The following is an 18,761-nucleotide window of genomic DNA, read 5'->3' as shown; positions in this document are numbered from 1 at the left end:
TACTTTATATGGCAAACAAACTCAAACTCAGTATAGTTATTGTGGGAATATGGAGCGAGCCTTTAGATAATCATCCTAAAAACCTGCATCACCTGAATCAAATAAGATTTCTGACCTATAACAGAACAGAAAGTTCATGTTAAGCAGTTAAACCAGCTCCTAAAGTTATTAAAGGCCATAACATGCAGGTGCTGTCTCTGACTGTTCAGCATCACAGTCGTCATTATTTTGCAGTGAGCTGTATATTTTAGCAAATGTGCCTTAACTAACGACTTCACTGTGTGAAATATTCGTACTTATGAAGAATATTTATCGACAATCATTCAGAAAAGTAGTTAAGAAAAAAAAAAAAAAAAATGAAACACAAAAAAAGCCTTTTACTCCTATTCATGCGGTTTTCAGGGCTTTGAAAACCTTTTGTACCATAAATTTTTGAGAACAATAATGTAATAACAATGTTGCAAGTATAAAGAGTGAACATATTCTCTTTACACATTTTAGTCATTTTCCAAAAGGTATAAAAAATATATTTTATTATTATCTTCGGGAGCACAAATGGTATTTTTGACGCATTCTGATGGCTGTGCGATTCGTCTGTTGAAGACACACGTTAAAAAAAACAGTTTTTAAATAAAAAATACATTTGAAAAATATAAATACTCAAAAATGAATTGGTTAATTGATTGTGGCAAACTGCAAAAATGCTTCTTTCTTTATCGTACGTCATGTCAGCATTTTTTGCATCATGACCCCCCCCGCAACCATACACATGGAAAATTCAGAAATATTGCATGTCTGAACTGCATTTTAACGTATTGAGTAAATGAATGAGCATCATGTCGTTGATCCATCCATTCTGTTCTTTCTTTACACAGAGTGCTAGTTTGTTGAGAACATCTGGCAAATGTCCGACCAATCAGCTTTCTCCATCTCACACACTTTTGATCTATCTAGATCTATTGACAGTGTTAAACCATGGGGAAATAAACTTCACCAGTCTGAGGACCCAAACAGCTTTCAGGGTCTGATGAGAATTTCACACTTCTTCTGGACAATTTAAGTCTGTTCCAGAATGCTATCTCTGCTGTGCGCTTTCTTACTCTGGGCAGCATGGCCCCAGGTTCCTGCTGTCAAAACCAAAGACGCTGCTGAAGACGCTTCTCAGACTCATCGAGTTAGCAGCGGCCTAATGCAGTGTGGGGAATACAGCAATGAAGTGATGCCAAACGGACAGTGTCGCTTAATAGCCACATTACCTCAGCTGGAGGAGCAGAGGTGCCCGGACATGTTCCGCTGTACAGACGAGGTCTCTTACTGGCTGCGTGAGAACGAAGAGCGCAAGCAGCAAATGCAGGACCTGAAAGAGACCATCTCAGAGCTTCAAGAGGAGCTGAGGAATCACAGGCATCGCATCAAAGTGCTTGAGCTGCAGGTAGGAGCTAGGCTTTCAGCTATAAAAGCCGAAGCATATTCCATTCCATTATATTTCCCAGGATATCTGATGTTTTTAAAAGAGTCATGAGACATTCAGACATTCATCAGTTCTTGTTTTTTTTTTTTTTGCATTACTTTTTAGACGTCACTTGTTAGGCATATACTTCAGACGGCAGAATCTTCGTACAAAAACAGTCTAAAACAGCAGCGCTCAAGTTAACTTAAAAAAATTTGTATTACTTTTTTAGACCTCACTTGTTAGGCTTACTTTGCTGTGCATCAAAATTTTGTACTCCACGCTGCTTTTACATAGCTTCAGCATGTACAGAAACAGATTTAAAAAAGAAATAACATAAAAATAAAATATATAAATAATAATACGTACATCTTCAGGACGTCTGTTGAAGATCGCTTGATCTGGAAAGTATCTGCTGTGCACATTTTAAGATGTTTTAAGGCTCATAAATTGGATAATACTATAGATTTAAAACCAAATCAGTGGGCAGTAGTACCATAAAATATTTGTCAAAATGACTCATTCTTAAATATTAAACTCTACAAACTGTAAATAAAGAAGATATAGGTTGTTTGTGCTTATGAATTTAATACAAATGATATTTTTAATGCATTCTGGTCTGATTCGTCTGTAAAACCATTTTGGAGAGAGGCCTATCTGCTGACAGCGTACCAACAGTGTTACTTCTTCTGCGTCTCTTATGCATCTGTGTGGCGCGGCTGAGACAGAACGGTGGTTTCAGATGATTATTTTACTGGATATCGATTGCTTTCATTACATTGCTTTCTCTGGAGGGTCTGAGAGCTCTCAGAGTTTTTAATAACATTTTCATTTTGGGTTGGAGAAACCCTGTAAAGACATATAGCTAATAGATATATTTGACATCTAATAGGGAACATCCTATAGACATATTATAAACACACACACACACACACACACACACACACACACACACACACACACATATATATATATCTTCTAGATGTAAATGTAGTCCTATAAGCGCATAAATCCATAATAAAATTTCTCCACATGGGGGCTTAATAAAAGACTTCTGAGCAGAACTGATGCAATTTTGTTAGATAAATATTTACATTGATAACTTTATAATCTATAGCTCCTGCTAACTTCTGTACATGCTTACATGAGAGTGGCATCTCAGTGGACGATGCAGGTGAAGAAAATATATGTCAGAGGATTTTGATGTGAGCCAAAATGAGCCAAGAGTTTCCTTTGCCCGAAAAAAAAAAAAAAAAAAAAAAATGGTTCTAACCGAGGCTACATTTTATTATTTTGTACTCCATTTTATTTATCATTTTGCTTCAAAATCTCCCCATTCACTGCCATTATAAAGCTTGGAATTTTTTTTTACACAAAATATTTATACCAAAAAGTTTGGTTGAGAGTGAACTGTACCTTTAATCTCTCCCAATCGGCTTTTTTGAACACATTTCTGTTTTTTTTTTTCAGTGTTTATTTAGTAGGCGAAGTCTTTATCTTTATAGCGCACACTGCATGTTAACAGGTGCCTTACAGGAATCCAGAGACAAATGATTCTGTAGTGCACTGTTTCTGTACTAATACCTCCTTAACCCTGATCAATTACTGGATTACAGCTGGAACCTCTCCCACAGACACATAGTAGTTAGCGCTTTGTCAACAATGCATTGCATCCACGTACAAAACTATTCATTCATTGATTATTTTTTTAACAAATTGATTAATGATTTATTTGTCAGCTCATGAAAAAGTATGTGCATGGGTATGTGTATACCGTACATACATGAATACAATCATATGGTAAAGTCACAATGACATAAAGAACTGGCCTTTTGCTTGGATGAGTAAATTAAAAGTACAAGCACTCAGTTGAAGCAGTGCTTGAGTAAAGGAGACAAATACTCACATATTTTCTTTTTAATAAAAAGACACGTTGACCTAAGAAATATGTGACATAAATGTACTTTTTAGATGAATTTGTAGAATAAAACGTATGTTTGTTTGAATGAGTTTTGAGTCATTCACTTTAAGCACTTCTTGAGTAAAGGACCCATACATGCAGTAAAATAGTAGAAGAATTTTACTAAAACTACCAAAGTGGCTTCTTTATAAACGTAATTTCAACATTCTTGACTGAAGCATGATGAAAGAAAACATTTTTTTGGGAAAACAGTATTTGGGTTCTTTACTCAAGCACTGCTTAAACTAAATGCTTTTACTTTTAATTAACAATTTTGAATTAATCCAGGACAGTTTTTAGGTCGGTGTGACTTAGCCATATTATTGTATTTATGTATATACAGTTATATACATACGCACGCACATGCATGTTTTTTGATATTTACCTTTTTATTTAAAACGCATTGCCTTGGAAAAAAAAAAAAAAACAACCTCTGATATTGAATGTTTGTGTTGTAATAACACTTTCTTATTAGGTTATAAAAAATACATCAAAGCAACCCAGAAAATGTCTAAAGTTTTTGTTTTCGGCTGCACACTTTTTGATTTTGACGCGCTTTACTTTTTTATACCCCTGTGAGTAATATTGTTTCGTTGAGTCACTTTCAGATCTCTAAATGAACTGTGTTACTGGATTAAGCTAATCTGTGTTAGTTTTCCTGTTTGCAAACAATAGATGAGTTGTGTCCTCGAAGTGATCCGAATTGCTAAGCAATGTTTTCCGGTCTTGGCAGCGCGAGGAGAAGTACGGAGTAAACTCGTCTTTGGAGCATCGCTTCCACATGCTGCAGGACATCTATGAGGAGGCCAATGCACTGCTGCACATCCACGGATCGCTCATATATGACATGCAAACACAGATTCGCAACCTCACTATGATCGTAGAGCGAGTGAGGCGCAATCCTGGCTGTATGATCAATATCATCCGCACAAGCCCGCTCCTCGGCTCTCAAGATACCCTTCACCCAGGTCAGCATGACTAGGTACTGAACGTTTCAAAGTGGTTATTTGATCATTAAAAAGATTGTTAAATTCTGTCCTCATTTACTCAACCTGATATTCTGAAATGTTTTTTGTCAGCTAAATAAAAAAAAGAAAAAAAAAATAGCAGATTTTTTTTTTTACTAAAATAAATGACAGCAGATTCTTGGGTGAACACAAAAAGGAAAAAAAAAATATTACAACAAGGTCATCGGCATCTCAGAACTCATACCGATATATTTGGTCATTTTTACTAGGATTTGATGAAATATTTGTTTCCTCAGAGGTTCAGCATGTAAGGAACTGTCCAATTGACTGTGCGTCGCTGTACTACAACGGAGTCCACAGATCTGGGATTTTTACTGTTGTGCCTTCAATGGGATCGACTCCTGTAGAGGTTTATTGTGATATGGAGACTCAAGGTTAGCGTATTCATGTTTATAGGCTCAATTAGAAGCATTAGTGGATGTTAATGGAGACTAAATCCTGTTTTTGGACCAGGAGGAGGATGGACCATGTTTCAGCGTCGACAGGACGGAAAAGTTAATTTCAATCGTAAATGGACGGAGTACAGGGACGGCTTCGGAGAACTGCACGCGGAATTCTGGCTCGGAAACGATCACATTCACGATATCTCCAGCCAGGGAGAGTATTCCCTTCGCATTGATCTCGAGGACTGGAATGGCAAGCACAAACACGCATTGTACCAGAACTTCTGGTAAACATTTAGAAAAATAGTCTGAGTATTTTAAAGAACGCCCAGTAATTTTAATTTTCAGTATACTGCAATGAAATAATCATGAAATAATACACTTTTGATATATAATAATAGTAACATCTGAAATATAATATATTATATTAATGCATTAAAACTATACTATACTAAATTATATGAAATATAAAATATTATATTACATATTAAAGATATGTATTATTTCAATATAAAATATAACACTTTATAATAGGAACACTTATTCGCTATTAACTAGGGTTTTTTTCTCAATACATTCTTAATTTGCTGCTTATAAATGGTTAGTAAGGTAGTTATTAAGTTTAGGTATCGGGTAGAATTATGGCTGTAGAATAAAACATTAATATGTGCTTAATTACGATTAATAAATGGCAAATATGTTAGCAATAGGCATGCTAATAAGCAGCTAGTTAAGAGATTGTTACCAAAATATATATTTTTTTTAATTATGCAAAAATATTTACCTTTTTTTCCTGAAATATACTGTCATTATACTGTTTTCATTTTTTAAATGTTCTTACAATGAAATCCCTGAATGTTCTTTAATGTATTTAAAGATCATTTCTCCCCAAAATCTGCAACATAGATAAGATTTTTGTTCAGCAGGACAGATTTTGGCTGCAGTGAATGGGTGCCATCAGAACGAATGGTTTAAATGTTAAACCATATTAATGATGGATTTGTTTCTCACAAACACAGAGCTGTTCATTTCACAGTATGATGGACAGGAGTCATGTGGAATACTGAATAGTCGATCATTGTAATGTTTTTATCAGCTGCAGAGACTGTCATTCTGACGGCACCCATTCACTGCAGAGGATTTGTTGGTGAGCAAGTGATGTATTATCAGCGAAAAAAAGTGCTTTTTCTTAACCACTCAAGCAAAAATTCTTCCTTTGGCAGGATTGAGAACGAGGAGAACCTCTACCGTCTCCATGTATCGGGATTCAGCGGTACAGCTGAAGACTCGTTTGGCTGGTACCACGACAAGCAAAGCTTCAGCACTCCAGACACAGGTGACATCTGTGCTGAGATATCTCACGGAGGCTGGTGGTACCATCAGTGCTTCTTTGCCAACCTCAATGGAGTGTATTATAAGGTCTAACGCGAATGAAGCACTAAAACTAAACCTTTAAGAGATCTAAAATGTGAGCTCAGCCTTCTTAACTGTGTCCTTTGCTTATCTTGACCACCAGGGGGGGCGGTACTCTGCCAAAGGAAAGAATCTCCTGGGGCCTGATGGGATTGTGTGGTACTCCTGGAAGGACTCGGATTACTATTCCTTGAAGAAGGTGAGCATGATGATCCGCCCACGGACTTACAGGCCCCGCCTCTCTCCATAACACCGCCTGTGTAAAACAATACTGCAGTGACATCATCGGGTCATTGTTGATTCTCCGTGGAAACTGTGGTTAAAGGGAAAGTAGTCACATGCGTCTCATAATCTTGGTCTTTGGCATACTGAATAAGTAAGTAAAAAACGTAAGCAAATGATAAAATAACACGCACTGTTAAATTATCTTAGAAATGATGTACAAAAACAAAAAAAGCTATTTGATTTGGATAAACATTATTAATTAGAAATAATTCAGAACCTAATATAATTTTAATACATACTTGTTAATTGGTGTTTCTGTTACATTGACTAGAAATATTCTTTTTTTTTTTTTTTTAGATTGTGCTTCCAAAAACGTCATGTGACCGGTTTTATTATTGGGATAATCACTCAAAAAAAAAAAAAATATTCCAAATTCCAATTTTTCCAAATTTGAGATTCTTTTTTCTGTTAAATGTTGAAAAAAGAGAAAAGCCAGCTTTATGGTTACTAACATTCTTCTTTTGAACAGAAGAATCTCATAGAGGTTTGTAACAAGTGGAATCTGTTTAATGGCACATGTTTCATTTTTGTGTGAACTGTCCCTTTAAAATGATCCCTTTTTTTAGTTTTTCTTTTTTTTTTTAAATGAAAAATCAATTCTTAACAATTAAAAAAAATCTAAATAATGATTAAAATCAATCTTGACTATTAAAAATATATATATTTTTCATAAAACAATTGTTTATTAACTGTAAGGGTTTTCTTGATAAGAATTTATATTTTCTTTTTTATATATTATATTTTCTTTTCTTCATTGCAGCCAGCCTCTGTATTAAATAAGAACGTTTGACAAAGTTCTATTAATAGATATCCTGCCACTGATGTTTGTTTAAGCCTGAGTAATCCAGTGTAATTCAGAAGTAAATGGAAAATGTACAGCCTTGTAATGCCTAAATGTATGTTTCACAATATTGTTTACATTTTGTAAATACTTTGAGAATATATAAAAAAGGTCGTTTTTGAGAAATGCTGTTATATTATCTATAGCTGTCTGTTTGACTTTCCTTGTTCTACCTCTCTTCTTTAAGCTTCAGACTACTTTACAATGAGATAAACATATCTACAACATCCATGAAGACTCTTTCTGCCTATCACGCATTCACAGGAAGGGTGGAACAGACCAGCAAATGAATGAGGCACTGAAATAAAAGAGGTTTTGAGGGGCATTCGATGATTATTTGCATTATATAGTCTTAGACGAGATATCAAATAGTAGACTCCTTATAGTCAAAAACAGAAAACAAGCCGCCCCGGGAAGGAAACAGAATAGGGGGAGAAAGTGTTTCCGTGATTAAGAGGTCATCGAGCGCATTTCCTCATCTTCCTTTCTAAAGCCAGAGATTCGTTTCCTTTTTTTTAAAGAGAGAAAAGTGACCCCGAGCTAGCATAAATACTGGGCATTTCTGCAATCTTCTCAAAAAAAGATAGATCAGCAAAATCAATTCTGACGCCAGGCCAGCAATGCCGTGCACGCATGAACATCACAGCTCTCCTCACACGCTTGGAAAAGTTATAAAGACAGATTTATTACACACTGGAGGACTAGTTAAAAACACATTTTATACACAAAGTGTGGAGAAGAGGCATTTTCGGCTTTGTATTGCATAGAACAATGTCCTTTTTGCTTTTATTCAATACATACCGCTTCTAAATATCTGACATATTTAATTTCACATACTGTACTACGAGAAAATAAAAACATGTCAGGCAGTTTAAGACGTTAATAAACCAAAACTTGGTTTAGAAGGCCCAGTCTAAGTAAACTCGTCCCTGAGAGACCTCGATTTACACAGAGAGAATTAAAATGAATAGTTCACTCATAATTGGAAATTTGCTTTAAATTTACTCACCGTCAGGTTTGTTTCTTTATTGAAACAGATTTGGAGAAATTTAGCCTTGTATCACTTGTTTACTGCAGTGAATGGGTGCCGTCAGAATAAGAGTCCAAACAACTGGTTAAAAACAATAATCCACTCCATCTTTTAAAAGTAAAAGTGATATAAAGTAAAGCTAAATTTCTCCAACTCGGTTCCAAACTCTCTCTAATCTTGGATGGCATGAGAGCAAGCAAATTCTTAACAAATTTTCATTTTAACACGAACAGTTCTTTCAACATCGGGGAGTGTTACATTAGCTTAGCGTAACAGTTAAGATTTGTTGTTTTTGTGAACAAAATATTTGGTGAATGATGATCCGCACGTCTAACATTGTTCCCTTATAACCTATATTTTATATATGATGCAATGCAACAATACAGAATTTTGTGGAAACAAGACGGTTAATTGTAAATTAGCATAAAAAAAAAAAAAAAAAAAAAAAAAAGCAAAAGCAAAAGCAGCATCCTTTTTTGATGTTCCACAGTTTAGAGCGAGCCCTCATATGGTGGTATACTGACCAAGCGCTTTCTTCAGCTTTTCAGCAATCTATCCGATCAGAACAAACAAGAATTTTACATACACCGTATGCTGCACTGCATATGTTTATGGCGTCCGTAGAATCCCACCACTCACCGTTTCATAGAATTTCACCTGTTCCTCCAGGTAGAACTGCATGAGTCTGTTGTAGTCATAGATACGGTTGCTATGGAAGTGGTTCATCTCCGCTAGAGAAACAGATGGCAAGTCTAAGATTACGCATGTGACGAAACACTACCATTAAGCGCACAGGTGCACGTATAAGAGACCAAAGCGACAAAGGGTAATGACAACACTTTACTAACGTACCTTGCAATGCATAAGACATGGTGCTGAGGTTCTTTTCCATGATGTGTTTGTCTTGTTGGCTAATCTTATTCATCGTCACCAGATGATCAGCTTCTTTTACTTTGTCAATGGCAGCCTGAGAGGAAAATATTGTTGAAAAACATAAATAAATCAACTAAACAAATAATAATATTTTGCATATGAATAGTTCATTTGCAAAAACAGATAACTCAGATAAAAATCAGTATTTGTTATTTGATTAGCCTAACTAAAAGATAACTAGCAGAATAAAACAGTAAAAACATGGTAACAAAATAAAAAAAACATGATTTTTGAATTTTTATAATAATTATAAACTCTTCATTATATATATATATATATATATATATATGTGTGTGTGTGTATTACTTTTCATTTCTTTTGAGACAAAATGTACATTTAAATGAAAGAAAAAGGTTAAATAATAAATGTTGAACTGTTTATACCTTATGAACTGCTATTGTGTCAGGGAAGCAGCCCAGTAGTCCCTTGTATTCGTTGTTTGTCTCCAATAGGAAGTGTAGATCTTTTTTTGGCTGACAAACAAATGTTATCTTACTGAAACAAACGTTTAAACTCACGGATGACGCTAAAAACAGCTATCATGAATGTTGCTATCTCAGGGTAGCAGTACGATTACAATTCTATCAACAGGAACGAGGAAACCTGCTGAGCGATGAGCAAATGACTCCTGTAGAGGTTCAAGGAGTTTGTTGAAGTATTCATGCGAGGAAGTACTGGACGTCTGATACCTGTCCTGCAACGAGTTCTGCTATGTCCTCATACGTTTTTCCTGTCGCAGTCAATGCTTCCGTCAGAGTTGATTCCCCTTAAAATAAGGTACAAAAACACATCAACAAAAAATATTTGATAAGTCTATAAGCATTTTAACGAACAAAGCTCCTACTTGGGTATGCACTAGTGTTGAAAACCGACGATAGGTTCTGAAAGGCTTTTCCGATCTGCCGATACTCCTTTTGTAAAGCTGTCGGTTTAAAAGCAGAAGATTTTTACTACGGAGAAATCACAAGACAGTAAATGTAATCAAGTAATCTACGTATACCACTTGATTGTACTCGACTAAGTATAGAGTTAATGGGGAAATATAGCATGCAGACTCACGGCCTGTACATCTCTTCCAGTGAAGATGCCCAACAGCCAGTAGTTCTTTAACACTGTTGTCCATAGATCTAGTAAACTGGCTGTACAGTTCATACTTCTGCTCTCTACAATCAAATCAAACAAGAACGTGGTTTTGTTAAATACATGTATTGCATAAAAAAAAAAATTAAACATTATAAAGCAATTTGGGGTTATCAAGCAAATTAATTTTTAGAAAAAATGTATTAAGCTAGTTATCTCATGTTATCTCACACTTGAGCAGGATCCATCTCTGGGAGCTCTGGATCTATGGTGGAGAAGATTTTCACTCCCACCGTTTCATCTTTCTCTGCTTTCCGCTTCCCTAGTTTCCACTCCTAAACCCCCCCCCAAAAAAAAAAAAAAACACGACTTACAACTCTCCCAAACACACACAAATGCCATGCTTAACCTAATTATTCTCTAGTCATATAATAATAATATTATAATATGTAATAATAATAACATATAACACCTCTTAAAATCTGCAAACAATTGGCAATACTTGACAGAAGAGGTCTATAATCTTTAATATCTATCGTCTTACTATGTATTTAAAACTACATGTCCATTACTATTATACATATTTTAACAAATGCACCTTCTCATCTCTGTAGTTAAGGAAGAGCTGGAAAACTTCACTGTTTGAGATCACCGGATGCCGGCACATGCGGGACATCCAGCCCTGCAGGCGTTCCATGCGCATTTTGATAAATTCCTCTTCAAATCGGCCTAAAGAGAAACAGAAGACAGATGCTAGGAAGTCTACCAGGCAAAAAAAAAAAAAAACAACAACCCAAAACTCTTTTCACTTGCGACTATTAAAACACAACAACTTTTCTAACGTGACCACAGATATCGCTATAACATTTTTTGCTTTGTTCACCTGTAACTTGTTTGTCAGGTAGACATGGGATTGGCAGAGCACAGGCAAACTTCTCCACAAGCCTCTCATATAACCAGTCAAAGTGTTTGTATCTGTGATTGACAGGTCTGTTTGTAGTCTGAAAAAGTCGTTAAACGTGAAAATAAACCAAGACCCTTTAGCAAAACAGTTACACTGAGTCAATATTTTTAAGCGGTCTTGAGAGGTGCTTCAAAGAAACTTACATTAGGTGTGATCTGGTATTCGATGTAGCTCTTCAGGCCGTACATTTTTGACCCCTTTTTGGGATCAGCCACTACACAGTCTAACTGAGTTTGTGGATACAACCACACTGGACCCACCTCGCCCGCCTGCAAAATAAACATGCAGCCTTTTTCTCAAAGAATCAGAAACATGTTAATGTATCCATTCCCAATACCGCTTAAAACAAACCCAAGGTTGTTTGACTATTCTGTTAGCGAGAATAACTAACTCTCTAATCAATCTTCAGGCATGGGATCAGATCACATGACAAAGACAAATAACTTACATAAATGGACAGTTTGTCATTTCCTTTAACTGTGTTCTTGGTGAGCAGATACACCTCTGGATTTGGGGTCTTAGAAAACCCTGGAAACCTACGGGAAAAGACGGAATGAGCATTTTTAAAGTTTATTGATCTAATGGAATATTAATATTGGCAGTGATCAAAAGTAAAACATTACTTGTTGAGGGATATTTTCATAGTAGAGTGAGCCCCGCCCCGCTGCATGGTTCCGCCCTCTTCCATCTGTGAACCTCCATAACTGACTGTTGACTTTCCATCATCGGAATCGTCGTCCCATTCCTCATCAAAGGAATACACAGAACCTACAGTCACATGACACAACAATCACATACCGTAAAATATCAGACTGGAAAACTACATCATTCAAAAATGCAATATCTATTGTAAAATCCTTTTTTTCTGTTTACTTTAATATTTCCTACTTATACTAGGAGGGCATCTTTGTGTTCCAAGATACTGATTCAGAAGCTCCAGCAATGGATTTAAACTGTATTAAAAAGAAATGTCCATAATGCACTTTTTTTTATGAGTAAGCTAAGGTGTACTTCTTTTTCACCAAGGGTATTCATACTGGAATGCACATGCAGGGGCCAGAAAAGGTTTCCTTGTGCAAATGTGAATATACCGCTCTGGCTGTGGGAAGCATGTTTCGGAACAACTCAGCTGCGTAACAGGCAAAGACAACTGCACTGATGACTATGCCATAGACATCCACTTACTTCCACATACAGTACCTAGCTACCTAAAGTACATAAAGAGTTTATTTATGACTTTATCTACGGAATGCTGGAAGATAAAGTTCAAAGTCCTCATAACAAAGCAGATAACAGACATGAACATGCCTCATGCTACAGACAGTAAAACAGCAACATCTATATAAAATGCACATGCGCCCTAATAACAAATACGCCACTATACACATTCACAGAGGAGCAAGTTAAACTTCAGTTTGGTTATATTGCTACTATTCAAAGGTTTGAGGTCTTTAAGATTTTTGCACACCAAGTCAGAATGTTTTACATACAAAATACAGTAATATACAGTAAAATAACACTTTTTGTATTAGAATATTTTTCTGTAATGGAAAAACTGTATATTCAGCTGCATAGACTTTCCTAAAAAACCTTTCCGGGTGAGTGATATGACCAAGACTACCACGATATGAGTCACTAAATGATATACATATATAGATAACAATACAGGATTAATGATATGTTCTTTAAATAAGGTCTTAATATCAAAATTTCTTTAGTTGTTTGATTGACATGAATGACGGTTGTCACAGATCTGTCACAGAGTTACTAGCAAAGCCAGGCATTTTGACAAAAAAACAATTGTTTGTGTGTATTTAACCATTGTATAAATAACCATTATGAAAATAATGTTCAATTCTCCCACACTCTATAAGCATATGTGCATCTCTCTTGTCTTTCAAAAAGCTAAATATGCACATAGTGAAATGAGTTCTCTTTCACCGCTGATTGCATTTCAGTGGTTTTTTTAACAATGATTTAAAAAAGTGTGCAAATGAAAATTGCGTGAGAAAACATCACGTGAGCCTACAACCGTATTCGAAGTAATAGAACAAAAGCGACTGGTTGACAAATTTTTACTGGTTAACTGTATCTACGGTATATCTCAAAGACCTACCTACAAGTATGCATTTCTTTGGATAAAAATCCTACTGACCTCAAACTTGTGAAGATATAAAGACAGATAATCATAAATGTTTAATGGAGGTTGTACTGTAAATGTTTTCCACTAACCGTTATTTCCTGCTGGTTCCTGTTCAGCATAGTTCCAGTTGTCCGCAGGGTTGTTGTTGGACCATGTCGTGGCAGTCCAAGCCTCATTCCCGTTAACCCCCTACAGGTACATAAAACACAACATCAGATCATTCTTTGAAAAAATCTACATCCATGCTGACCCTCAAGACATTTGCTTTGCCATTTTGTAGCGAGCTTGCCTAAATGATACAGGTTATTAAGTTTAAAGCGGATTCTATCCGCTTTTTCCCACAAACCCCTACCGATACACGTTCTGGCATTATATTTTGATTGATCCACGGCGTAACTAGATTGCAGCGATTCACTCTTGCTGGATTGGCCGCATAAACAAAATGCTGCTGCCTTGTGCATATTCAAATTCACACATAACATTTGCTTGTGTGTCTCCATTAAACCCATGACTGACCTATAACATACAAAACAGACCAATGTCCTGTAAAGCTATTTTCAAGATTACTAATAACACATACTCTGCTTTTAACATTTTCCTTAAAGCGTGAAATTATTAGTTCTTGCTGGCATTTCAGTTGTGTTTTTACTGTACAAGATTTTAATATGCACTCGCACGGTATAAACACGTTATGAAGCAAATTCTAAACATTTCGAATTAAGAGTGTAAAGCAGCAATAATAAGAATCACCCTGCTATTTTAAAGGTTACTTTACAAACCATGAATCACACAGCTAAAAACATGACCCAATAACCTTAAGATTGTCAAAATGTAGAAAATGACTGCAGAAACCATTATGTTCACTCATAATGAAAAAGTCAATGACAGCAATATATGAGTTTCTCTTGAATAAATGGCCATTGGTCACAAATGATATGAAAACATGGTATAAAATGTAGTTATCTCAAATCTGCCACAAAAGGGCTGGATGTGCTTTAAGAACTAAAAGGCCAAAGGCTCTTGAGTCCATCTCTATCCATTAGTCTAAGACTTAATGGCCAATTCCATCAATAGACCTGACCTTGATGCTGCTAAAAACTAACTTCCAGCCACGCAAAACCATTTGTCTTGCTTCCTAGCCTTACCAATTAAGACCGTCTATACCAATTTTCCCTGAGCACAACATTACTCATGTGTTTATCGTTATTAGTACTTTGGTGTTGTGGATCACTCTAAATGTCACTGAGTCATCGAAGGCTGATGGAAACATTAGGTTTTTAGATACGTCTTTTCATCACTTGTACGATTAAAAGAAGTGAAATTTTGATTTTGTAAAGAAATATATACATCTACTTGAGTATTTAAGCATAACTTAAAAAAAGGTGAAAGTTATCCAAATTTGTACTGGTAGCGACTTTCTTTTTTTTTTTATGATCAGGCATTGTCCTGATTTTAGTTTTGCTGAAGTTATGCCAAAACCGTCTATAAATAAAGAGCCTGTTTAATGGTTAAGTTTAATGGTGAGACGGATCTGACGTCTTATCTATCTGCAAACTGCTAAACATGGCTAAGCATTTAAACGCTACTGCATGCTCAGTGACCATGTGCTATCCTGTGTCTGTAATCCTACTAGAGAAACAGCCCCCGAGAGAACAAGTGAGAGAAAGAGAGACAGTTCCTCGTGCCTAATGTCCCGAGCTATAATGAGGCCCATTTACTCTCATTCTGCTTTCACAGGAAATGGATTTCAACTGCAGATGACACATAGGGCCTTTGTGCATGTTATGCTCAGCAGAACTCTCGTTAAATGAGTGTGGATTTCTAGTAAAAGTTGGCTGCTAAAATGAGGAAGCAAAACTGCCATTTGAATAGTGGGTTTTTTTGCTGGCCGTGGTTACTTATTTTTTACTGACACCTGCTTTACATTTAATTTGAGGAACTGTGGAATGAATATGCAGACACTTATATAGTGAGATTTCAGACATTTGAGCTAGAACTTTATAAAGTGCGTGCTCACCACAGCTTCTCCAAATGTAAGAATATGAACAAAGATCATGTGGTGGTTGATGTGGTACCTGAGTGTTTGCTGAACTGCTGCTGTAACCGTGAGGCTGAGCATCGATATGCTGTGTCGCCGATGCTTGCGTGGAACCAGGGTTGATCTGCAAAACATATCATACACACGTTTTTTTAATATGAGACAATGTATATTTTTGGTCATAACCAGTCAATGGCTTTCGTAGTACATGCATACATAACTTAAAGGAATAATTAACCCAAAAATAAAAATTCTGTCATCATTTACTGACCCTTGAGTAGTTCCAAACCTGTACGAATTTCTTTGTTCTGCCAAAGATATTCTGAAAAAAAAGTTTGTAACTAGGCTGTTTTGGGTCACCATTGACTTCAATATTACTTTTCCCCCAAGCTTCTTACAAAATATCTTCCTTTGTGTTTGGCAGAACAAAGAAATACGTTTTTGGGTCAACTATTCCTTTAAACTTTCCCTCCGCATTAATCAATGACAAAAAAAAAATCATTCAAATGTCATTAAGCCTGAGAAACGCTGATTGTGTATCTACAGGAAGGCCACATGGGAATATGTTAAACATCTCGGTAATTATGGTATAAAGATAGACCTCCTGCACGGAGCATGTGGGAATATTCTCCGTCTGGAGTAAAAGTATGCCAAATACCTAATTAAACCTTTAATCAGTTACATTTTTTTTTATCTTCTAATTAGCATACAACTCAGGAAACACACACGCGTTCAATGATTTCTCTTGAATTCAATGATGTGATACTACTGGAAAAACGCAAGAAAAAAAAAACACTGGACAAGTTTTAGCTCAGCAAACACTCTGATGTGGTCTAGATAATCAGAAGTTTGCTTTCATTTTGTCCTTCCCCTCTCAAGAGTTCTAAAAATAATCACAAGAAATGTTCTAATTTCATCTAATGCTCTGAATAAACAAGTAAAGCTTCAGTAACAAAGTTTAAAAAATAATAAAATAAATATATTAAATATTTTAAAGAAATGAAATTTAGATTTTGTAAAGAAAATGTAATATATTTATATTTGTCTACATGAGGAATATCAAGTATTTAAGCATATCTTCAAAAAAGTCAAAGGTATCCAAATTTGTACTGGTAGTCACTATTTCATTGCTTTTGTGTTTTTTTTTCATTATTAGGCATTGTCCTGATTTTAGTTTTGCTGAAATTCTGCCAAAAATGTCTATAAATGGTGAGCCTGTTTAATGGTTTAGTTTAATGGTGAGACGGATCTGACGTCTTATCTATCTGCAAACTGCTAAACATGGCTAAGTATTTAAACGCTACTGCACGCTCAGTGACCGTAATGACCAATGACCAATGACAAAGCTGATTATTAGGGTGCTTTGTTACCTCAATATAGTCCACAGGCACCAGGCCTACATTTCCTCTGGAATTCCGAGCCTCTACCCAGCCACCGCCTACATTCTACAAGAAACAAAGAGAAAAACATAGGGAGAAAATTATACATGTAATTTAAAGGTTTGGGATCTGTAAAATTGTACGTTTTTTTAGGAGCAGAAGTCTCGTCAAGGCTGCATTACAAATAAGAACAGTAACAGTAAAAACAATACTGCGGTTTAAAATTATTTTACAATTGAATGTATTTCTGTGATGGTAAAGCTGAATTTTCAGCATCATTACAGCAGTCTTCAATATGTTTTCTTTTTAAATATATTTTACATTCGAATTTATTTCTGTGATGTCAAATCAAATTTTTTTTAGCATCATTACTGCAGTCTTCAGTGTCACATCGTCCTTCATAAATCATTTTAATATGCTGATTTGCCGCTCGATAAACATTATCAATGTTAAAAACGGTCTTGCTGCTTCAACAATGTTTTGTGGAAACAGAGACACAGCAGTCTTTACGCTCACGTTTGATTAGCTTAATAAATTTATCAACTTCTTTCAAAAATCAAAAATTAAAAAATCTTACTGACCCCGTTTTTTTTGTTTTTTAAATAGCACTGCATAAATCGCATTTTCATTAGCAATCGCCCGTTTTGAAACATTAGTGCTGATGCTGAAGCTCACCTGGTTAGTGACCGTGAGTATTTCTCCTTCTTGAACAGACAGCTCATTGTTGCCAGGCTCAGCAGCGAAGTCATATAATACCTGAGCCTGAACACAGCAAACATATGGGTAACACAGAACAGTAACCGCATGAATATTTTAGCGTGGCGTGGCTAAAACTTTCACCACTTGTGTTTTGAAACTGAAATAGGGCTGACAACATGTGTAACATCATACTGTGTGACATTATAAAAATAAAGCTAAGCTTCCTCGTCCGCCCCAAGAATATGTCATTTTTTGCCAATGCGGACACACCTGTGCCAAATGAAAATATTACGATCAAATACATTTGCCGTCCAGTGTCACCTTTTCATCATAATACATGCTGGGAGATTTTATAGCCTCGTTTCCGCATATGAGGGCGAATGTGCGTGATCGGCCTCCACACAACACAGCCTGCATGTAAACCAAAACATTAAAACTGGTTTTCTGTGTCAAACCACCTCTAACCAAGCTCAGCTTCCATATTTAGTGTGCCGAGTGTTTATCCATTACACTCAGGACGTGCTTACTAGAATGATGACCAAACTACTGTACGCTGAATGACATTCTCCCTGGGGTTCTGTTCCTGACAGGATGCACCATGTTCCTGTTCACGGGCCTGTCTCACTGCGATCTAGTGGGGTGCCTACCTAGACAGTATTTTGAGGTGGGTTTTGGAGTCAGCTGACTGTTTGTGATTATTTGCACTCGGAACGTGCATATAATGTCCATGAATACTACTACTAATGCAGCTCACTAGGTTTTGAGATTCGTTTTTAAGTCATGGTTTTTCAGTAATAAAGTTTTAGTACTAACCCGCAACAGACAATAGCAACGTATACAAACTTTTATAATGCCTTTCATAATACAATTAGACAAACCTCTCATTTGCAACTGCTCTCTCGGTCTCTCTCTTTAAATAAAATGAAACCAATTTAGGTATTTTAATCATTTAATGTTATGATAACTGGAAGTATCAAAATTATGAATGAATACAAGATGTTAAAATAATGTCACTTTATCTCACACTTTAACCAATGAGGGTTTACAATATAGGCCTACTTTCGAAATGTATTGCATCTTGATTTGCAATGTCAACAAGTCTGCAAGACTTTCACAGCCCATCAAAAAAGGCAAG

At 35.9% G+C, this 18,761-nt stretch overlaps 2 protein-coding genes across 2 annotated transcripts in view; one reads left to right on the top strand and one right to left on the bottom strand.

Annotated features, from left to right (window-relative positions):
* The first annotated feature begins 372 nt into the window (after positions 1–372).
* On the top strand, positions 373–7,888 carry LOC122361883 (fibroleukin). The gene is made up of 6 exons (XM_043262982.1): positions 373–1,432; positions 4,144–4,378; positions 4,675–4,812; positions 4,892–5,108; positions 6,045–6,240; positions 6,338–7,888. The coding sequence occupies exons 1-6, from the start codon at positions 1,073–1,075 to the stop codon at positions 6,482–6,484; spliced, it is 1,293 nt and encodes a 430-aa protein (XP_043118917.1). The 5' UTR covers positions 373–1,072; the 3' UTR covers positions 6,485–7,888.
* A 136-nt stretch (positions 7,889–8,024) lies between these two features.
* snx9a (sorting nexin 9a) overlaps positions 8,025–18,761 on the bottom strand; it is a 12,211-nt gene continuing 1,474 nt past the window's right edge. Inside the window, exons 2-18 of the mRNA XM_043262981.1 lie at positions 17,603–17,689; positions 16,919–16,993; positions 15,586–15,672; positions 13,600–13,699; positions 11,991–12,135; positions 11,816–11,903; positions 11,511–11,636; positions 11,287–11,404; positions 11,002–11,132; positions 10,635–10,738; positions 10,383–10,486; positions 10,168–10,245; positions 10,013–10,089; positions 9,707–9,796; positions 9,243–9,357; positions 9,030–9,121; positions 8,025–8,942 (exon numbers count right to left, since the gene is read on the bottom strand). Of these exons, the coding sequence (XP_043118916.1) occupies positions 8,895–8,942; positions 9,030–9,121; positions 9,243–9,357; positions 9,707–9,796; positions 10,013–10,089; positions 10,168–10,245; positions 10,383–10,486; positions 10,635–10,738; positions 11,002–11,132; positions 11,287–11,404; positions 11,511–11,636; positions 11,816–11,903; positions 11,991–12,135; positions 13,600–13,699; positions 15,586–15,672; positions 16,919–16,993; positions 17,603–17,689 (1,665 nt within the window). The 3' untranslated portion in view covers positions 8,025–8,894. The remainder of the gene's footprint in view (positions 8,943–9,029; positions 9,122–9,242; positions 9,358–9,706; positions 9,797–10,012; positions 10,090–10,167; positions 10,246–10,382; positions 10,487–10,634; positions 10,739–11,001; positions 11,133–11,286; positions 11,405–11,510; positions 11,637–11,815; positions 11,904–11,990; positions 12,136–13,599; positions 13,700–15,585; positions 15,673–16,918; positions 16,994–17,602; positions 17,690–18,761) is intronic.

The sequence above is a fragment of the Puntigrus tetrazona genome, chromosome 17, assembly GCF_018831695.1.
Source record: "Puntigrus tetrazona isolate hp1 chromosome 17, ASM1883169v1, whole genome shotgun sequence".
Lineage (NCBI taxonomy): Eukaryota > Metazoa > Chordata > Actinopteri > Cypriniformes > Cyprinidae > Puntigrus > Puntigrus tetrazona.
Note: the sequence above shows the minus strand (reverse complement) of the source record. Positions and strands in the feature narration are given on the sequence as shown.